The following is a 21,904-nucleotide window of genomic DNA, read 5'->3' as shown; positions in this document are numbered from 1 at the left end:
GCTTCTATTTATTTATTTTAGGGGCACTTAGCACTGTGCTCTCTCTGTGTTACTTGTGACCAACCTGCACAATCGCATGCTATCGCAAGGCCATTAGGTTGTGTGTTCTGTTTTCTGGGTTATTGGCTGCTCACAACTAGGGTTGCAAAGGGTTGGAAACGTTCCGGTAAGTTTCCGGAAATTTTCCATGGGAAGTTAAGCCCGGGAATTTTGGGAATTTTGCTTAAATTCATCAAAAAAGTTAGCTCATAAAAGTGAACCTTTTCTTTTTAGTGGGATACACATGAGGCAATTCTAGGTCTTGTGGCATATTTTGGTTAAACTATCCCCAATTCAATGGAATTGCAACCCTCTGCATGCACAGTGCACTCTTCCATCACATGTACAGCTGATTCTCAAGATCTTGTAAACAAATGAGATGCTATTGAGCCCACACTACTACACTGTCTGAGCCAAGGACTACATGCTTTCTGGTAAGTTTTGATTACAATACTGGGTGGGGTGAATATATTTTATATGGCATACATTATTTTTTGTTAACTAGTAAACAGTAGCCTACAACAAAGTGTGTTTAAATCATTTATAACTTGTTAACAATTTCTGCTAGTTAGTTTTTGCTACCATGTGGGTTTTCGCCTGCTAACTGAAGTGTTAATTCACCTGTTTCCATACATGTTTCATTTTAAAACATTTATCTTACAAAGAAGTTGTATAATCTGTTTAACTTTTTATCTGTACATGGAATTGTATTTGTTTTGTTTTTTTACTCATTTTTTTCTAATATTTACAGGAAAAGGCCACGGGCACTGTCTGATGTGTGGAGACATTTCACTGCAGCTAATGTAGAAGGAAAAGCTGTGTACATTTGCAAGTACTGTGCCAAATCATATGTGAAAAATGCAACAAAGATGCAGAATCATCTGGCCAAGTGCATAAAGTTCCCTCAGCACTCACAACAAGCAACCTCTGACAAAAGTCCCTCTACTTCTATTTGAGGTGAAAATGATGAATCAGACACCTTATCGATAGCAACAGCTCATGGGCCTCCTGGAATCAGATGTTGTTTTGACTCAATGGAGGAACGTAGCCAGAGAAATGCTGATGAATATCTTGCTCGAGCTTTGAATGCAACTGGTTCACCTCTGATGCTCACAGGCAATATGTATTGGAAGAGATTTCTGAATGTTCTTCGCCCAGCATACACCCCTCCAACCAGACATGCTTTATCTACTCATTTGCTGGATGCAGAGTTCAACAGAGTTCGAGTGAAGGTCAAGCAAATCATAGAGAAAGCAGACTGTATTGCAATCATCTCTGATGAGTGGTCTAATGTTCGTGGGAAAGGAATAATTAACTACATCTCCACCCCTCAACTAGTATTCTACAAAAGCACAGACACAAGGGACAACAGACACACCGGTCTCTACATTGCAGATGAGCTGAAGGCAGTCATCAATGACCTTGGACCACAGAAGGTATTTGCACTGGTGACAGACAATGCTGCGAACATGAAGGCTGCTTGGTCTAAAGTGGAGTCCTACCCTCACATCACACCGATTGGCTGTGCTGCTCATGCATTGAATCTGCTCCTCAAGGAAATCATGGCACTGAAAACAATGGATACACTCTACAAGAGAGCAAAGGAAACGGTTAGGTATGTGAAGAGTCATCAAGTTATAACAGCAATCTACCTCACCAAGCCCAAGTGAGAAGAATAAGAGCACCACATTGAAGCTGCCCAGCAACACCCGTTTGGGTGGTGTCATCATGTTTGACAGTCTCCTGGAGGGGAAGGCGTCTCCAAGAAATGGCCATATCACAGTCTGCCGATATGGACAGCCCCATCAAGAGGATCCTCCTGGATGATGTATTTTGGGAGAGAGTGGTAAGCAGCCTGAAACTCCTGAAACCTATAGCAGTAGCCATTGCACGGATTGAGGGAGACAATGCCATCCTGCCTGATGTTCAGACTCTGCTTGCAGATGTAAGAGAAGAAATCCGTTCTACCCTGCCCACGTCACTGTTGCTCCAAGCAGAGGAAACTGCAGTTCTGAAATAAATCATAAAGCGTGAAGACTTGCCTGAAGCCCATACACGCCACAGCGTACATGTTGGACCCCAAGCATGTGTGAGCAAGGAGGCCTACAAACCTGACTGTTACACCAGCTCTGTCAGGAGGAATGAGCGAAAATTCACCCAACTTATTGTAGGAAGCTTGTGAATGGCTCCCCGAAATGTTTGACACAATTTAAAGGCAATGCTACCAAATACTAATTGAGTGTATGTAAACTTCTGACCCACTGGGAATGTGATGAAAGAAATAAAAGCTGAAAGAAATAATTCTCTCTACTATTATTCTGACATTTCACATTCTTAAAATAAAGTGGTGATCCTAACTGACCTAAGACAGGGAATCTAATAGTATTAAATGTCAGGAATTGTGAAAAACTGAGTTTTTAAATGTATTTGGCTAAGGTGTATGTAAACTTCGGACTTCAACTGTATATCCAATGCAAAAGAACATCTATGTTTAAGTGGTATTAATATTAATTCCCATATATTTCTGTTAATTACCATATATTCTGTAAATTCCCATGTAAAGTTTCCACCACTGAATATTCCCCAAAATGTGCAACCCTACCGACAACACACGGTTTATTAAAACATTCACCCTCTTCCATACAGTTTCATAAAATTGTGGATGTTATCAGCATTTACTTCCTGAATAGTGTACAGTGAATTATATAAACAGGGTCTAGTATGTGTTCTATATTGGCACGAAGTGATTAGCAATGGAGAGGCATCATGAACTACACAGGTAAACACATTTGTGGATACCTTTTCAACTATCAGAAATGACCAAATTCCCTATGGTCCCTCGGTCTGAAATATCACAGAGAATTATGACTCCTTTCCCATGAAGCTCCAGTGGGTCAAGTGGCTCGCATAATAAAAAATGTAAGTATATAACGAATGTAAGCCCTACCTTTACATCGTTTTCCTTGACAGGGACACATCTTAGGCTGGCATTGATTATGACTATTCAATTCACAATCACAGCATGAGGAAGTGATTAGTAGGCATACTATTTTAGACAGATATGGTCTATAATGGTATGATGATGTAGATGTCTCATGTTAGTCTACAATGCCCTTGTTACAGATGTCTTGGACCTCTTATTATACTAATGATTAAGTCAATGGTTACATGTAAATACAGTTAGTAATAACTAAAATGCAGATTGCATTGGCAGTAATCAAGTTCATAAATACATCTATTGAACAGATTGATAGTTAAATATTACACATTTAGCATAATTGCTGACTTTTATTTTGAAGACTTTTTGGACACTGACGTTAAAATAGTACTTGGTGGCAAAGGTTTCACATCCTCTTTTATAGTGGTAACGTTAGCTAGATAGATTTACTTTCTACTGTCTCATGCGGCGCTCACTAGCTAAGGTAGCTAAGATATTGATTGGCACATGGGCCATAATGGGTATGTATACGGTATTTGTGGTAACTTGCAAGATAGAAAACAATATTGTGTGTTTGCTAGCTAGCTTTCTAACCTAGGTGGGCGTAATAACCAGGTCGCTAGCTAGCTATGACCAGGGTTGTATAAGAGCAAACCGTAGCTAAACGTTTTGCAACGGAACATGTAAACGAGCGTTTCTAATTGGACAAATTCGGGTTCTCGCTCCACGTTTCGGTCAGTATTCTAGCGTTTGGTGTCTAGTGAAAACGACCCTGACGTCAAGGAAGTAGCCGTCTACCTAGCTAGCTATTGTGCGGTTTCTAGCAAAACCACTTGTATATCTAACGTTAGCTAGCTGTGCCATTCGATATTTTTAAGCAATAAGACCGAGGGGGTGTGGTATATGGCCAATATACCATGGCTAAGGGCTGTTTTTCCACACGACGCAACGCGGAGTGCCTGGATACAGAGCATTGCCGTTGTATATTGGCAATATACCACAAACCCCCGAGGTGTCTCATTGCTATTATAAACTCGTTTCCAACGTAATTAGAGCTGTAAAAATACATATTTTGTCATACCCGTGGTATACGGTCTGATATACCATGGCTGTCAGCCAATCAGCATTCAGGGTTCAAACCACCCAGTTTATAATATGCTATTGACTAGCTAGCTAGCTATTATTATGTTATTGAGTGTCCACATGCAAATTCGGCGCAGGCTATTGTCTGCTGGGATTGTTATGACATTTGTTATGACAATGTTATTATGACATAACGGTAGCTAAGATATGCATAGCTAAACATAATTGATTTAGCTAGCCATCTAACAGTAACACACTGTGCTTTTCACATTATAGATTCCCCCATCCCTCTCTCCTCTCTGCGCCTTTTGGTTCCACCTCTACGGCTGATGTCTGCATTTATGTGGCAGGTATCACAACAGAGGGCCATCAAGCACTATGGAAAATTAGAGGAGTTTGTGACCGTGGTAACACAAACTGTCCCAGAACTTATGACTGACAGACAGAGAACCCTCCTTATTTTGGGGCTGAGAGCAAGGGTAAGAAATTCTGTCTAATCTTTCATACAGGATCACTTCAATTGGTGAAGTGCAGAGAATAGTTTTATGCAAAGTATCAGACTCCATCACCACTTTTCTTGCAGGTAACTTTGGGGCGATTTTCTGCTGAACACCCTGTCAGCCTCCAAACCCTCCTTTATTCTATAAAGTCTTCTCAACTTGCACAGGTTCAGGTTGGTAAATCAAATGTCATAGTACAATGCCAAGATTTGAACTTTTTTTCCCCTGCTGGACACTTACATGAGAATTAATACCCTGATAATTCAGCCACATTCAAATCAAGAGCTTAAGTTTGTTGGTATGGACAGTTGTGTGCCATTTGTCACCCCCTTTAACACCAAGTCTAAAAATTACCATCCGGTTTCGGTGTGTTTTCCACATTGTTTTACAGTCCTATGATGCAGGCATGGAATCACCTGAAGCTAACTTCGCCAAGCTCACCCAAAGCTTGATTACAGACCCAGTTGAGCGTGAACACTTCGTTCAAGTAAGTAGCTGTTCATGTCAAGCTTGTCTTGAACCTGTTTTACTTTAACATTTTCTTTAGCCTGACTCAACCAAATAATAATTTATTTTGCTTATATAGCACTTCTCATTACAAAATAGAATCTCGAAACGCTTCAAAAGCAAAACAAACCAGCACAACAAATAATCAAAATGGAAAGTGAATGGTGTCTAGTCCGCTTCAGATAGTTGAGGCAGTTTGGAAAGGCAGTCTCTGCCATATGGCTTGACTGGATCGATGGTACAGCCAGGGAGAACCTAGTAATAATGTCCTTGAAAAATTGCATTTTGTTGTATGATAAGTCATAACTAGTAGACCCTGGCAAGAGAGAAGAAAAGACTTGGCTCCCAAAGTAGGATCATGCAGGGTCTCCCAACCAATCATTAAGTAGGCTAACCGTTTTCCTTTTGCATTATCTCGCTGACTCTCCATCTTTTCAGGTGGTGTTCCTTGAGGAATTCAGACCTGATTTTGACAAAGCGCTTCAGGAACTGGTCTGTGACTTCCTCACTAGGTTGGAGGAGCTGCTTACACTACCAGACTTTAAGCAGGTGCAGAAATCACTTTCGTAAGACAGTCTTGAGAGAACGGCATTCCAATTAATAACTGTAGTTGGCCTGGAATCTATTTTGGCATTTTATTTGTGTCCCTATTTTCCCAAGACTGCATTGTTGCTGAGTGCTGGCTCCTCTGGCCTAGATGAATGCCTGCAGTCTTTCTCTCACTCAGAAGATCTCCAGTTTCTGCTCCAGAATTACAAACAATGCAGAACATTGTACACAAACAGTAAGTTCATAGAAAAGTACTCTTTTTTTTTTACCCATCATTTTAGCACCACATGGTCAGATAAGGTTTATTGATGTAACAACTGCATCTGAGGATAATAATCTGATTTATGTGCAGGAACTTCCTCTCACCATGTTCCTTACCTTTCTTGTTCATTTGAAAGGGATTTAAACTGGGATGGATTAGCCAAATAATAAACAATTTGACAGATTAAAATGTAAGTTATGGATATGAGATAAGTATTCAGAACATCCTGGCAGATATTACATTTCTTTTTAACGTATTTGTTTTTATCTGTGCAGTTTCCTCCTCTGACATTCCTCAGGAATCAGATATTGAATCTGATGCCTTCCCTGACCAGTTAAACCGTACCAATCTGGACACTGGTGTGGGGATGAGGACAGCACATTTAGTGGCAATGGGGAGCACAAGAGATATTATAGGCTGCGATGAAACCTGTGATGAAGCGAATGAAGATGACATTGATGTAGAGGACGAGTCAGCACAGAAAAGGTACAGTGCCTTCAGAAAGTATTCACACCCCTTGAATTTTTCCAAATGTAGTTGTTACAGCCTGAATTTAAAATGGATTAAATTGAGATGTTTTGTCACTGGCCTACACACAATACCCCAAAATGTCGAATTGAAATTATGTTTTTAGAAATGTTTACAAATGAAAAGCTGAAATGTCTTGAGTCAATAAGTATTTAACCTCTTTTTTTATGGCATGCCTAAATAAGTTCAGGAGTAAATATTTGCTTAACAAGTCACATAAGAAGTTGAATGGAGTCACTCTGTGGGCAATAAGCGTTGAACATTATTTTTCAATGACTACCACATCTCTGTACCCCACACATACAATTATCTGTTCGGTCCCTCAGTGAATTTCAAACACAAATTCAACCACAAAGACCAGGGAGGTTTTCCAATGCTTCACAAAGAAAGGCAACTATTGGTAGATGGTTCCAAATAAATAAAAAGACAGACATTGAATAGCCCTTTGAGCATGGTGAAGTTACTAATTATACTTTGGATCGTGTATCAATACACCCAGTCACTACAAAGATGCAGGCGTCCACTCAGTTGCTAGAGAGGAAGAAAACCGCTCAGGGATTTCACCATGAGGCCAATGGTGAATATAAAACGGTTAGAGTTTAATGGCTGTGACAGGAGAAAACTGGGGATGGACAACAACATTGTAGTTACTCTACAATACTAACCTGATTGACAGTGAAAAGAAGGAAGCCTGTACAGAATAACAAATATTCCAAAACATGCATCATGCTTGGCCTCCCGAATGGCGCAGCAGTCTAAGGCAATGCATCGCAGTGCTAGAGGCGTCACTAGAGACCCGGGTTCGATCCCGGGCTGTATCACAATCGACCGTGATCGGGGGAGTCCTATAGGGCGGCGCACAATTGGCCCAGCGTCATTTGGGTTAGGGAAGGGTTTGGCTGGGGGGGCTTTACAAGTAGGCCGTCATTGTAAATGAGAATTTGTTCTTAACTGACTTGCCTAGTTAAATAAAAATACAAGGCACTAAAATAATACTTACTCAGTACCAGTCTCAATATTTTCAAGCATACTGGTAGCTGCATCGTGTTATAGGTATGCTTGTAATCGTTATGGAGTAAACGGAATGTAGCTAAGCACAGGCAAAATTCTAGAGGAAAACCTGGTTCAGTCTGCTTTCCACCAGACACTGGGAGATGCAGGACAATAACCTAAAACATAAGACGAAATCCACACTGAAGTTGCTTACCAAGAAGACCGTGAATGTTCCGGAGTGTCCGAGTTACAGTTTTGACTTACAGCTGTAATTAATCAGTGCTAAAGGTGCTTCTACAAAGTATTGACTCAGGGGTGTGAATACTTATGTAAATTAATTATTTCTGTATATAATTTAAAACATTTGCAAACATTTCTAAAAACGTGTTCACTTTATCGTTATGGGGTATTGTGTGTAGATGGGTGAGAATTGTTTTTATTTAATCCATTTTGATTTCAGGCTGTAACAACAAAATGTGGAATAAGTCAAGTGGTGTGAATACTTTGAGACACTGTATGTGAGAATTAATTTATACATTTTTGTTGTTTGAAACAGTGCCTCAAACAACTTTACCACTTGACTTAGTAATGGTCATCAATTTGCATTTCTGTTTTGTGCCTTTCACAGGGTTGGTTCTGGTCTTTCTCCTACCAGTGTCATGCAAGGTGGTGATACAGGTGAGACCTCACTAACTTTTAGTCAAGTACATTTACCCTTTGGATAGCCTCAGTTGACCATTGTGGGACAATGGTAGGGGAAACGTCAATGTTTTTATTCTTTTTTCCGCAGACCCAGTTGCAGGGGTATCGTTTCAGGTGTTGACTCCCCTTTCTTCAGCTTCAAATGAGTGTGCCCCATCTACTTCCAGTTCATCACACATGAACATTTTCCACCAGTGTCCTCAGTGTGGGAAGTGCTTTAATTATCAGTCTCAACTTGTCCAACACCAGCAAATTCACTGTGGGGATAATCCATACAAGTGCTCCAACTGCGGGAATAGATTCAAATTCTTTACAAGTCTGTCAAACCATAAGAGGATGCAATGTGTGGGCACTGCCTTTAGCTGCCTGAAGTGCTGGAGAGAGTTTGGTTCTCTACGTGAGAAATTGAGACACCAGTGTCCACACAACGAAGCCATGTACATCTGTCCACAGAGCGGGAAGAGTTTTAAGACATCACCACAATATCCATTCCAGTGTCGTCACTGTGCAAGGAGCTTTCCCGAATCGAATCAACTGGAAGCCCACGAAAAAAGTCACAGCGTCGTCCAAACGCTCGACTGTCACAAATGTGGAATGACCTTCAGCAACTTGCCCAGCCTAGTGCACCATGTGGAAGCCCACAAGAGGTCGGATCTGAGGCCATCGTCGCACCTTCCAAAGAAGAAAGGTTTGCAACTTCCGAGAACACACCATTGCCACCAATGTGGAAAGTCCTTCGTAACAAACCGTCGCCTCAAGGATCACATGCGCACTCATATGAATTATCGTCCCTTTTCCTGCTCCTACTGTGGTAAATGTTTCACTCAGAAAGGTAATCTCACTGTGCACATAAGGCTCCACACAGGGGAGAGACCGTACATGTGCTCTGTGTGTGGGAAGGCGTTTCCATCAGGAGGGGATCTGCAGGTACACCAGCGCTTTCACACTGGGGAGAGACCTTACCAATGCAAAGAGTGTGACAAACGTTTTTTTAAGTCAAGCCATTTAGTCGTCCACATGCGTGGGCATAGGGGAGAGCGTCCCTACACTTGTAATGAATGTGGAAGGGGTTTTATCCGGAGAACTTGCTTAAAAAAACATTTGCTAGTTCATTCAGGGGAGAGGCCATATTCATGTCTTCGTTGCCCGAATACTTACAAACGCAGTTCACACCTGAACTATCACATGAAGAAAAATCATTGAAAGTTGTAGTGTGTATTTACAATACGCTTTTTTTGGTAGAGCTTTTGTAATAGTGGCATTAGTGGAGATGCAGGAAGTACACCCAGTACCAAACTAATTTATCATATCCTCAACACTTTAAAGCCTTGTTTCCCAGTTCAAGGGGAAGTTCAGTAATTTACAGCTTGACGATTCCTCGCCCTTTAAGTAGTCAATGTGCCAGGAGACACTGTAATCTGTGCTTCCGTTTTCTTTAAACAGACACTACAAATTAACAAGCTAACTTGAGCCCCCACTAGCTGACAATCAATGGAAGTGATATGGGGCATCCATGAAATTGCTAAATTACCTTATGCTAATGTGAAACCAATAATATTGGATTCATTTCGGGTGATTTGGCTATTACATTTAGAACAATTGCATAATTGACCCTATCACTCCCTTTGATTTGTAGTTAGCGGTGTTTAAAATTAGCTTAAATTTGTAGTGGCTGCTTAAAGAAAACTGAACCATAGATTACAGGTTTTCCTGGCCCATAGACTACTTTCAAGGTGATGCACCATCTAACATTAAGTTGTTAAATACTGAACTTGCTCTTTTTAAAAATCACTCTGCATAATAGTCGAGGATGAAAACCAGTGGAATGGCTTATGTACATATTGAGGCTGTTCCACCTGTTTGTTTACGTAATGTTATATGGAGTTTTGGTGAAACTGTTTAAATGTTCAGCGCCTGGATTTATTTCCATGGTGATATAGTGATTTAGTGTTCTGTTGAATGCAGTATAATCGGCAGAATCTACTCTTCTGTAATTGAGTTATGCATTCATATATCAATAAACATATCCATCTAAAAATGCCAACCGTTTAGCCTTTGTGTAAACGTTGTGCCATTCCAAAACATTAAAGTAGATGAATGATTGAGTCAAGCATTTTCATAATCATTACATGCTGGTGTGCTCCCATCTGGCACTGGCTTACAGGGTTATCGTACAGGTGACTGTTCAGAACTGGAACGGGACTGCCCTAGATGTCCTGGTTGGACCAGAGGATGCCAGGGGCCCCCGACTGTGCTTCGTGCAATCAAACAAGCCAAAGCTCAGAATGATGGTAACTGCCAATATACAGGAAACACTTGAGTAAATGAGGGAGTATATATACAAAGTATATTGAAAGCAGTTGCTTCCACACAGGTGTGGTTCCTGAGTTAATTAAGCAATTTACATCCCATCATGCTTAGGGTCATGGATAAAAATACCCAGTTGCCCATTATTTTAGCTACAATGGCTGGAAGAGATCTCAGTGACTTTGAAACAGGGGTCTCAAAGAAGCTTAGGGGGTTTAAAGCGTGTCTCACCAGATCTCAACCCAATTGAACACTGAGACAGGCGTTTCCACCACCATCAACAAAACCCCAAATTGTGGAATTTCTTGAGCAAGAATGGTGTCACATCCCTCCAATAGAGTTCCAGACACTTGTATAATCTGTGCCAAATGGCATTGAAGCCGTGCTGGCAGGCCCAAAGCCCTATTAAGACACTATGTTGGTTTTAGGAAGTTACCTGTATCTTCCTTTTCTTCTATCAGTAACATGTTCTCATTTTGCAGTGGGTAAAACATGAGCTGAAACAGATGTCTCTATCACCCCATCCACAAACATGATTCAATCAGCACAGTTCACATAGGTTGTGTTTACACAGGCAGCCCAAGTCTGATCTTTTTCCCACTAATTGGTCTTTTGACCAATCTTTTTCCAGAGCTGATCTGATTGGTCAAAAGATTAGTGAAAAAATATCAGAATTTGTCTGCCTGTGTAAATGCAGACATACAGGTTTCACAGAGGTTTTTCCAAGTTGTTAACTACAGAGGAAGTAGTTATTACATTTTTTTTACAGTTTACCCATCTTTGAGGAAAAATGTATTGAAAATATAGGGTGTTACTTTTTTCACCACGACCGGTGATCAGAGTTTACCCCATCTATTTGTTTTACCGCTACATCACATGCAGACGAGCTTCAAGTTGGGACTGAGTCCTCCAGCTGGGGGGGGTAGTGTCTCATCCAGACCTGACACTATGGACCTCAGGACCAGTTTCCTAGAGGGGTGATATCTTCTGTGTGAATAAAATAAATACAATTCTTCTTCACAATGCTAAAGTAATGCTGGTGATTGTATTGAACACCCAGAAAGGAAAAGGTATTAGATACATCGCTACTCTGCTACAGAACGTTTGTCATTTGTTCTTCTCTGTGTGTCAATCTTGCAAATGGTCTCATTGAAGCGATTTCTGCAAATGAAACAATATACACAAAGTGGTGGGGGCATTTTCTAACCTTCAGAAAGCGTACCTGGTCATCAAAATAAAAACTTGCATACTTGAATACCTTTGCAGTTGCACTGTAAGAGTTGGTTGTGTATTATATCAAATCTACTGTTTTCACTAACAATTATAGTTCTGAATCAACAGAACACAGTTTTTCAAATGGTATCTATTCTCCTGGATAGGATGAAATGCATAGAAATATAATGAATAGAACGGACTAATCATTGACTTGAATGAGGTCTCTCGTTCTATTCATTATATTTCTATGAAATCCATATAGACTTTAAAAAAAAAACTGGGCCCAGGGCTGACATACTGCTAATGACCCACAAACAAAATAACTTAAATCCAATCAGATATCATCAGAGCCTACAAAAACTATATTTTCTAGATATCTCAATCAAACATGGGCTTGGGAGGACATCCCAAGAAATCAGACAACATTTTCAATCCACAGTCAATGAGGAATGTGGCCATTTGGCAGGCATTTCAATATAGGCACAGAAATGTTGTGTGTCCCCAACCGATTCTTTTTTTTGTTTGTTTATTTGCTTTTTTTTAAACTTTTTTTTTAAACTTATTTTGTACATAATGTTGCCGCTACCGTCTCTTATGACCGAAAATAACTTCTGGACTGCGATTACTCACCACGGACTGGCAGAATAATGTTTTCCCTTTAACGAGTCTGACGAGCCCGACGCGAACGATATACTACTTTCTCAGGAACAGGCCCAGATCACCCGTGATTTGCGTAAAGAATAGGCGGAGAAAAAGGGGCCAAAGGGCAGGTTGCTTTCTGAGAATTCGTAGGCGATCGAATAAACCCCCACATCCTTACATTTTGCTAGCAAACGTGCAATCTTTGGAGAATAAAATAGATGACATATGCGCAAGATTAAACTACCAACGGGACATTCAAAACTGTAATATCTTATGCTTCACGGAGTCGTGGCTGAACGACGACAATATCAACATACAGCTGCCTGGTTATATGCTGTACCGGCAGGATAGAACAGCAGCGTCTGGTAAGACAAGGGGCGGCGGACTATGTATTTTTGTAAATAACAGCTGGTGCACGATATCTAAGGAAGTCTCGAGCTATTGCTCGCCTGAGGTAGAGTATCTCATGATAAACTGTAGACCACACTATCTACATCGAGAGTTTCTGTATTTTTCGTAGCTGTTTACATACCACCACAGTCAGAGGCTGGCACTAAGGCAGCACTTAATGAGCTGTATTCCACCATAAGCAAACAAGAAAACGTTCACCCAGAGGCGGCGCTCCTAGTAGTGTGTAGCGGCGCTACTAGCTAGCTAGGGGCTCGTAAGTAAGCATTTCACCGTAAGGTGAATGTTGTATTCTGCGCATGTGACTACTGTAATTTCCGGACTATTAAGCGCACCTGAATATAAGCCGCACCCACTGAATTGTAATTTTTTTTTTTATTTTGAACATAAATAAGCCGCACATGTCTATAAGCTGCAGGTGCCTACCGGTACATTGAAACAAATGAACTTTTCACAGGCTTTAACGAAACACGGCTTGTAACAAAAATAAATAGGCTTTAAAGAAACACGGCTTGTAACAAAAATAAATAGGCTTTAACGAAACACGGCTTGTAACAAAAAATAAAAAATTAGCAGTAAGCTTTAGTTGTCTTTTTGCACTGAGTCAATTCCTCACGCTGCTGTTTCCAACATCTTATCATCGACTCATTAAGACCAAGCTCCCGTGCAGCAGCTCTATTTCCTTTTACAACAGCCAGATCAATCGCCTTCAACTTGAAAGCTGCATCATATGCATTTCTCAGTGTCTTTGCCATGATGAGGGTGACAAAATGACTACCGTAATCAGAATGATGGGAAGTTTGAGAGCGCTTGATTTAATCTAAACAGTAAACAAAAAAGTTGTTTGACCTTAACCCGTTCGGCAATTTCATTGGTCTAATGAAAGCTTCATGCCGCCAAAAAACTGAGCACGTCACAGAATGTGTTTTTTAGAGAAAAAAAAATGGAAAGCGGGAAAAATCCATATATTCGCCGCGTCATTGTTTAAGCCGCGAGGTTCAAAGCGTGGGAAAAAAGTTGCGGCTTATAGTCCGGAATTTACGGTAATAAAATTTGATTTGAAATTAATATTTGGCTGCATTTACACAGGTACCCAATTCTGAATTTTTTTCCACTAACTGGTCTTTTGACCAATCACATCAGATCTTTTTCAGAGCTGATCTGATAGGTCAAAATACCAGTTTGTGGAAAACGTATCAGAATTGGGCTGTCTGTGCCGTCTCATCCTTTGCAGCAGGAACTCCATATATGGGCATAGGGCAGTAACCATGACACAGCTACCTCACATATTAGGGGCACGTTCAGTAGGTCACAAGTTAGTTTTGGAACGTTCAGATATAAATATGTAATGTAAAACAAACATGCCTCTCTGACATGAAGAACAAGGAATCATGTCGGCTCTATTTCTATATGCAAAGTTATAAAATTCAAAAGGCACTCGCACATCTGAGCTATCTTTTTTGCAGGTGCATGGTAACAGTTGAATAAAATGAGAAAAAATAAGATTTATGTACACACCTGTCTGTGTTTTATTTTTAATTAAGCCAAATGCTTATTATATATAGAATAGGTAAGGTAGAATATATAATAAATTAAGCCTGCTGTATAGCAGCTTTCATTTTCATTGAAGAAAGAAAAGAAATACAGTTGTATTTCAAAGTTCAAATATTGTCTTTTCAGTTTTTGTATTGGTTTTTATGCAGACATTTGTTACATTCAAAATAAACTCTGAATCAAACCACAAACTGCCAGAGAGAAGCAGGCCCAAACTGCCAGAGAGAAGCAGGCCCCAGCTAGAAAGTATCATAAAATGCCTCATTGATATGACACATACTGTAACTTGAAAGAGGTTATTTTATATTTTGAAATGTTTACTTTCCATCCGTGTTGGCAGTAATGTACACAAACTACAGTTTGAGAAAAAAGGCATGAGAATGAGCATGGTTTTCAGTTATACATTGACGTTATTCAGCATAACACATAGACAGACAGTGAAACAGCAATCTGCACTAATTCCATGGCAACGCTTTTCAGAATGAAACCAAAACATGAAAACACCTCGGACTGCCTCAAGTGTGTGTTTGTAGGTGTCTCTTCAAGTGTGTGAGACGGGTGTAACTTTTTACACAGTGATAACATGGGTATGGCCTCTGTCTTGTATGGGTGAATTGATGCTTAGTTAAGACAGAGCTCTGCGCAAAACTCTTTCCATACTCAGGGCAGGTGTAGGGGCGCTCTCCTGTGTGACTGCGTATGTGAACCGTCAAATGACTTGACAATGTGAAGGCCTTTCCACAAACTGTGCACCTGTAAGGTTTCTCTTTGGTGTGAGAGCGCTCATGCTTCTGCATGTCACCGACTGAGCAAAACCCTTACTTGCACTGAAAGCAGATGTGAGGTCTCTCCCCTGTGTGAATCCTTGTGTGCACAGTAAGATTAGCCAACTGAGAGAAACACTTCCCACAGTAAGGGCAGCTGTATGAACGCTCGCCCGTGTGTGTCCGTTGGTGGAGTACAAGGGTGGCTAAGGCGCCAAAGCACTTTCCACACGCGTCACACTGATGGGGTTTGTCCACTGCATGAGTTCTTTGGTGGATCTTCAGCTCAACTGACCCAAAGAATTTGTCTACACAGTGTCGATAGTTGAAGAGCGGTTCATGAGATTGAGTTTGCTGGTGACTCTTTAGTTCGGAGCGGGAACTGCAACTCCGTCCGCACTCCGTACAGTTGAGCTGTGCCCTGTGTGTCCTCTCATGTTGGAGCCGTTCACTTAAAGATCCAAATGTTTTCCCACACTTGGAACAAGCATACCCCCCCTCCACTGAATGGGTCCTGTTGTGCCTGGTTAGGCTCGACAGGATCTTGAAATGTTTTTCACAGAGAGAGCAGTTGAACGAAGGCGTCACACTATGTGTTTGCTGGTGCTTTCGCAAATCATAAGTCGTCTGGCAACTCTTTCCACACAACAGACATATGAGGGACTTGTGAGTAGATGGGTGTTTGAACCGCTCGCGGATAGATCTGAAACTCTCTCCACACTTGGGGCAATCGAAGGTCACGTCTAGACAGTGTTGTTGGTGGTGTTTTGAAAGCCCAGTTGAATTACTGAAAGTCTTTCCGCACTGGGTGCATTTATAGGGTCGATCTCCAGTGCGAATTCGCTGATGCTGAGCCAGTTGAGATGGATAGATAAAACACCTTCCACACTGGGAGCACTTGTGGGCAATACGCCGTGCAGTGGACAATGCTTTTGAAAGAGTCTCAGAGGATGGTGATACGTCACTAGGTGGTGGTTGAGCACAGCTAGACAGCCGAGAAGACTCCCCTGAAGCAGGTTCTGTGGAGAATAAAGCAAGAAAATAAATGCCATTGTCTTTGCACAACTATGGAATTCTTGGGGCCCCATTTATAAGTACGTTTCAAAAGTCTTACCATTGTTTTCCTCTTCTGTGTCGTTATGGTCTAGAGAAAATGGTCTTGATTCTTCAGCACCAGTCCTGTTAGGGAAGGATCCACAGAGCATGTTTAGTTAAATACTAATGCACAACAGTAGTAGATAACAGTAGTTTAATATAATGGATTCAAACGTAAAGATGCATGGTGTTGGTGGTGTATGTCAAACAAACCTAATTCACAAGCACAATTCAAACACACTTTGCTCTTACGTTTCCTGTGAGGATTCAAGCAGAGGTGTATCAGAGTTCACACTGGACTCAGCCATCCTCCCTCCTGGGCTCTTTCTAGATCTCTTGGAGGAATTGACTCAGTGGTCCCCTTTACTTTTGAGTGTAATTCAGGGGGGAAATATTGAGGATTTTGAGCCACACTGGAGGTGACCATTGGAGAGTTGGCTGTGAGGTCTGGTGCTCCAGCAGCACACAGGTCCCCAACAGCCCCTTCACATCTCCTCTGGTCCTTTGGTTCGGTAATAACCCTTCCCACAGCACTTATGTTTTCATTCTCCTCTTCCACACCTCTCTCTGTGCATTCATCATCATCGCTACCCATGGTAGACACTCTTGTCTTCATTACTGTTCTGGTTGTCATCTAAACGTGCTCTTGATTCTGCCTGTTGATAATCTCTGCTGTCTGACAAAGTCTCCATCTCTCTGCTTACATGGGTAGAGCCTTCCAAGTTAGGCAAGACATCTAATTTGCTGTCAGAGCCATATGCCACTCCCACTGTGGTAGGGAGGGACAGTGAAGCGAGGATGCAGTCTTCTGCAGGGGAGGGAAATACTGACAGACACAAGGGTAGAGGACAGTAAACTAAAACACATTGTGACGGCCTGTCACAATGTGTTTCTTGTGATAAAGGAGCTTAGATTATTACGTTTGTCTAACTTTCCACAGCATGTGTGGTGCTGAAGCAGGTATTGCAGGTCCTCTGTGTGAGAAACAGACTGCAGACACTCATCCGAGGCAGAGGGTACAGCGCTGAGCCAGGATGCAGTCTATGAAGACAGTACACCAAAAATGAGACTAACAAAAGCATAGAAATCCTTTTACATCTCACACATCACTCTCAATGTGTTAAATGCAACATTTTAAAGATGATATAACAACAAACATAGAGCCAAAATGGAGCTCATAAAGACTCCATTGAATATCAGTGATATTTACATATTCCTTGGTTTTCTCTCTACCTGCTTAAGGTCTGGCACTGGTAGCAGATTTGCCATACACCACAGGGAAATCTGCCTGAGAGGGAGATAGAGAGAGCAAGTGAAAGGAGTCCCACAATTTGTATGACAGACAAGTACATCTGCAAACCAAGGATAGATAATATTGATGTTGCTGCTCTTGGCACAGTTGCTATAGCAGAATGGCAGACTGAATGTTCGTCAGACATTGACTATAAACTTTTTTTGATAATTCAACTGGTTGATAATGCCTGCTATTCAATTATGAAATGTTGTTATTCACAATTAAGATTTAAGCCAGCTGGGAATAAACAGTTCCATACCTTGAAGAATTGGATCCTCTCGACTGGGTCTTCAAGAAGGTTTTTGGTGAGCTTGAGGAAGTTTGCTTCCAACGCATCTATCTGTGCATCATTATTCTGTAACATAAATTCAACACAACGATACAAAAAGCAGGGCAACCAGATAATTTGATATATTTGACCCTATATACAGAAAGAACATACCATACCAACTCACCTGTGAAAGACCACTGGATGAGAATCTGTCAAGATGGATCTTAATTTTGTTGAGGTCCTCTGGATGCTCACCTTGAAACAGCTGAAGAGTTATCTGAAAAATATTAACAGTATCCTTGGCCGTGTCGACACTTGACACTTACATGTGACTTTGCTATCCGAACACGAAGATCGCACTGAAAATATAGGAGGTTCCAGGAAGATGGTGGCGAGTGCGGACGAGATTTTAGTTTGCTCTTAGTAACCTTCACTTTTATCCCTCTCAATAGCACTATTTTTTCTTGAAACCTTTAAGGAGGCTATAAAGAAGGGAGAACTACCTGCCTCTCTGAAGCAAGGGGTTATTACTCTTATACCTAAACCACACAAGGATCTCTTGCATATTGATAATTGGCGTCCAATCACACACACCTAACTAACGACTGCAAAATTATAGCCTTAATCTTTGCGAAAAGGTTAAAGTCTTGCTTGAATTATCTGATTGATGAATATCAATCAGGGTTAATGAAAGGGTGCCATATATCTAATAATCTGAGGCTGGTGTTAGACTTGGTTGAGTATTGTGATCTATTGGATGACTTCCCTGTTTTCTTGTTTTTGGATCTTCAGAAAGCATTTGATCGTAAATCACAATTTTATCTTTGATCGTCTTAAGCATTTGAAGTTTTGTCATTTTTTGTTAATGCTATTAGAATTCTGTATAATGGTGGCAATAGCTGTATCAAACTCTGTCATGGAACATCCTCAAGGTTTAACATTTACAAAGGAATACGACAAGGTTGTCCAATCTCACTTTTTTTATTTTTGTTAGTATCTCAAATCTTATGCTCATTAGTTCATCAAAGTTAATTTGAAGGCGTTACATTCCAGGCCAGAGAGATCAAGATATCCCAACTGGCGGATGACATCACTTTTTTTGAAAAATGTGTCACAAACTAGATAAGCATTGGATATTGTGAAGCAGTTCTCAGGTTTGGTATTAAATCTTTTCAAATGTGAGATGTTTGTTCTGAAAGGAGCTGTCAATCCAGCAGATTGTAACCTCTCTGAAAAAGATACTGTAACCTACCTCGATGTATAAGAACACCAAAAATCTTAAGGCTGTGAATGATCTTAATTTGAACCCTGTAACTGAATCTGTCAACAAAAAAAGTATCATCATGGTTAGGGAGGGATTTAAGTCTTCAAGGAAGCGTGCTTTTATCCAAAGCTGACGGGCTATCTCATGCATCCTATCTTTTTTCATCTATTGACATTCCCAAATCCACTTGCTGTACCTTAGATAGGCTTTTGTACAACTACATATGGAAAAACAAGCCACATAAGATAAAAAAAAGATGTTATCACCAACAGGGTTTGTGATGGCGGTCTAAATGTCTTAGACTTCACTCTCTTCAATCAGATATCAAAAGTCAACTGGGTTAAAAGGTACAGAAAAAAATCCTCATAGTTTCTGGAATATTATACCTCATTTTGTTTTTCAGAAGCTCGGAGGGCTTAATTTTTTTACTACAATGTCCGTAAATTGTGGGTAAACTTCCTGTGAAATGAGCAGCTTTTCACAAGCTGGCTTTAATGTGCTGGGCTTTGCTGTATAAACACAACTTTTCACCTCATAAATGTTTTATATGGAATAATGGGTCGATATTACATAGAAACAAGATGTTATTTTACCGTAACTGGTTACTCGAAAAACATTGTCCTTGTCAGCCAATTAGTTAGTATTAGTGGGAATCTATTTACGCGGAGAGAATTTATGGAAAGATACAACTGAGGTTTCAAGCAAGGAATAGGACACAGTTATAAAAGCTATACCTAGTGGGATAAAATCCTTACTTCAGAATAATGCATATTTTGGTATATCTCCTATTGTAAGCGATATCCAAGGTGAATGGCATAGGTTTACTAGATAAGAAATTCAACAATTGTTTTATATGGATATTTCTACAGGAAGTCTATTCCCTCTGTGATATTTTGTTGGGCTTCATCGTTTTGATGTAAACTGGCACCGTGCTTGGCTCACTCCACACAAATTTATGGTGACCAATACAGTAAAGGACATCTCCTTTAAGATTATCCATAGATTCTATCTGTGTAATAGCTTGATTTCTAAATATATACCTGATATTAACAGTGAATGCAGTTTTTGTGAACTAGAAATTGAATCTATTGAACAGGAAGGCTTTCGATACTGTTAACCATGAGATTCTCATCACAAAATTGTCCAATTTCAACTTTTCCCCCGATGCCTTGAGATGGATGAAATCATACCTTGAAGGCAGAACTCAGTGTGTCAGAGTGAGCAATGAGCTGTCGCCCACTCTTAGCTATGATGTGGGCGTGCCCCAAGGGTCAATACTGGGGACCCTCCTGTTCAGCTTGTACATTAATGATCTGCCTTCCGTCTGCACTGGGTCTGAAGTTCAAATGTCTGCAGATGATACAGTGATATATGTGCATGCAAAGAGCAAACAACAAGCTGCACAAGAACTCACTACTGTAATGGTCCAGGTTACAAAGTGGCTCAGTGACTCGTGTTTGCATCTCAATGTGAAAAAAACAGTTTGCATGTTCTTCACAAAGAGGGCAACAGATGCTACTGAGCCAGATGTCTATGTGTCAGGGGAGAAGCTCCAGGTGGTATCTGATTTTAAGTACCTTGGAATCATACTTGATTCCAACCTCTCTTTTAAAAAGCATGTGAAAAAGGTAATTCAAATAACCAAATTCAACCTAGCTAATTTCCGATTTATACTAAATTGTTTGACCACAGAGGTAGCAAAACTGTATTTCAAATCGATGATACTCCCCCACTTAACATACTGCTTGACTAGTTGGACCCAAGCTTGCTATACAACATTAAAACCTATTCAGTCTGTCTACAAACAGGCTCTCAAAGTGCTCGATAGGAAGCCCAATAGCCATCATCACTGTTACATCCTCAGAAAGCATGAGCTCCTGAGTTGGGAAAATCTTGTGCAATACACCGACGCATGTCTTGTATTCAAGATCCTAAATGGCCTGGCTCCCCCCTCCACTCAGTATTTTTGTAAAACAGAAAACCCAAACATATGGCAGCAGATCCACAAGGTCTGCCATGAGAGGTGACTGTATAGTTCCCTTAAGGAAAAGCACCTTTAGTAAATCTGCTTTCTCTGTGAGAGCTTCCCATGTCTGGAATACACTGCCATCAGACACACATAACTGCACCACATATCACACTTTCACAAAATACATGAAGACATGGCTAAAGGTCAATCAGACTTGTGAACATAATCCCTAGCTGTGTATTGCCGCTTTCCATGTTGTCTGTTGTCTGTAGCTTGTGAGGTGTGGAAACACTTTGTTGTTTTTATGGATTTTGTCTTGTTGCTTTTTGTTCTATGTTGCTCTGTCTGTATGCTACATCTTGCTTGTCCTATGTTGCTCTGTCTGTATGCTATGTCTTGCTTGTCCTATGTTACTCTGCGTGTGCTCACTGTTCAATGATTGTCTATATTGTAATTGTTTTTAATAACCTGCCCAGGGACTGCGGTTGAAAATTAGCCGGCTGGCTAAAACCGGCACTTTTACTGAAACGTTGATTAATGTGCACTGTCCCTGTAAAAATAAAATAAACTCAACTCAACTCAACACTTATTCTGTCATTGTTTATATAGTGAAGTGTTCTGGACTGATGTAAAACTATATCTTGGCCTCAAAATGCATACAACTATTGACATATCTAAGTTTGATTTTATTTGGAAAATGTTTCATACACAAATAAACATTTATGAAGAAAAAGCTCCTTTTCTAATTTTTTTAATCTGATTTGGAAAACTATTTAGAGTCATTAAAACGTATACAAAACAAAATGTTTAAAAAATGTATTCGCTACATGTCTGTATTTGAATTGATATCATGTGGATTTGTTTTACTATAATTTTTTTATTCTCTTATTTCTATGTGGAATCCCTCTGGCTGTTCTGTTTGTGTTTTGCATGTTACTGTTTAATGTAAAAAAAAGTATATATATATAAAAAGCATTGAAAATATAGGTAAAGGCTGTTGTTACACAGGCAGCCCAATTC

General features: G+C 40.4%; 2 protein-coding genes across 2 annotated transcripts; one reads left to right on the top strand and one right to left on the bottom strand.

The window, feature by feature from the left end:
* The first annotated feature begins 3,355 nt into the window (after positions 1-3,355).
* On the top strand, positions 3,356-10,145 carry LOC106576390 (oocyte zinc finger protein XlCOF22). Its single transcript, XM_014153528.2, has 9 exons — positions 3,356-3,498; positions 4,337-4,539; positions 4,644-4,733; positions 4,952-5,047; positions 5,506-5,616; positions 5,728-5,851; positions 6,154-6,364; positions 8,028-8,077; positions 8,190-10,145. Exons 1-9 carry the CDS (start codon positions 3,441-3,443, stop codon positions 9,302-9,304), a joined length of 2,058 nt encoding a protein of 685 aa, XP_014009003.1. The 5' UTR covers positions 3,356-3,440; the 3' UTR covers positions 9,305-10,145.
* Positions 10,146-14,630: 4,485 nt separating this feature from the next.
* Positions 14,631-16,681, bottom strand: LOC123728085 (zinc finger protein OZF-like). Its single transcript, XM_045698651.1, has 4 exons — positions 16,454-16,681; positions 16,339-16,343; positions 16,106-16,170; positions 14,631-16,010 (listed from the first exon to the last, which is right to left on the bottom strand). The coding sequence occupies exons 1-4, from the start codon at positions 16,679-16,681 to the stop codon at positions 15,046-15,048; spliced, it is 1,263 nt and encodes a 420-aa protein (XP_045554607.1). The 3' UTR covers positions 14,631-15,045.
* Positions 16,682-21,904: the final 5,223 nt, after the last annotated feature.

Source organism: Salmo salar, chromosome ssa17 (genome assembly GCF_905237065.1).
Source record: "Salmo salar chromosome ssa17, Ssal_v3.1, whole genome shotgun sequence".
NCBI classification, from domain to species: Eukaryota; Metazoa; Chordata; class Actinopteri; order Salmoniformes; family Salmonidae; genus Salmo; species Salmo salar.
The sequence above is the reverse complement of the archived record's forward strand: the minus strand, read 5'-3'. Positions and strand labels throughout refer to the sequence as shown.

Coding starts and splice junctions, on each gene's coding strand:
- LOC123728085 (XM_045698651.1), bottom strand. CDS start 16,681: ATGGGTAGCGATGATGATGAATGCACAGAGAGAGGTGTGGAAGAGGAG. Junction 16,011..16,105: donor CACAGAAGAGGAAAACAATG/GTAAGACTTTTG, acceptor TATTCTCCACAG/AACCTGCTTCAGGGGAGTCT.
- LOC106576390 (XM_014153528.2), top strand. CDS start 3,441: ATGCGGCGCTCACTAGCTAAGGTAGCTAAGATATTGATTGGCACATGG. Junction 5,617..5,727: donor CACTACCAGACTTTAAGCAG/GTGCAGAAATCA, acceptor TATTTTCCCAAG/ACTGCATTGTTGCTGAGTGC. Junction 8,078..8,189: donor CATGCAAGGTGGTGATACAG/GTGAGACCTCAC, acceptor TTTTTTCCGCAG/ACCCAGTTGCAGGGGTATCG.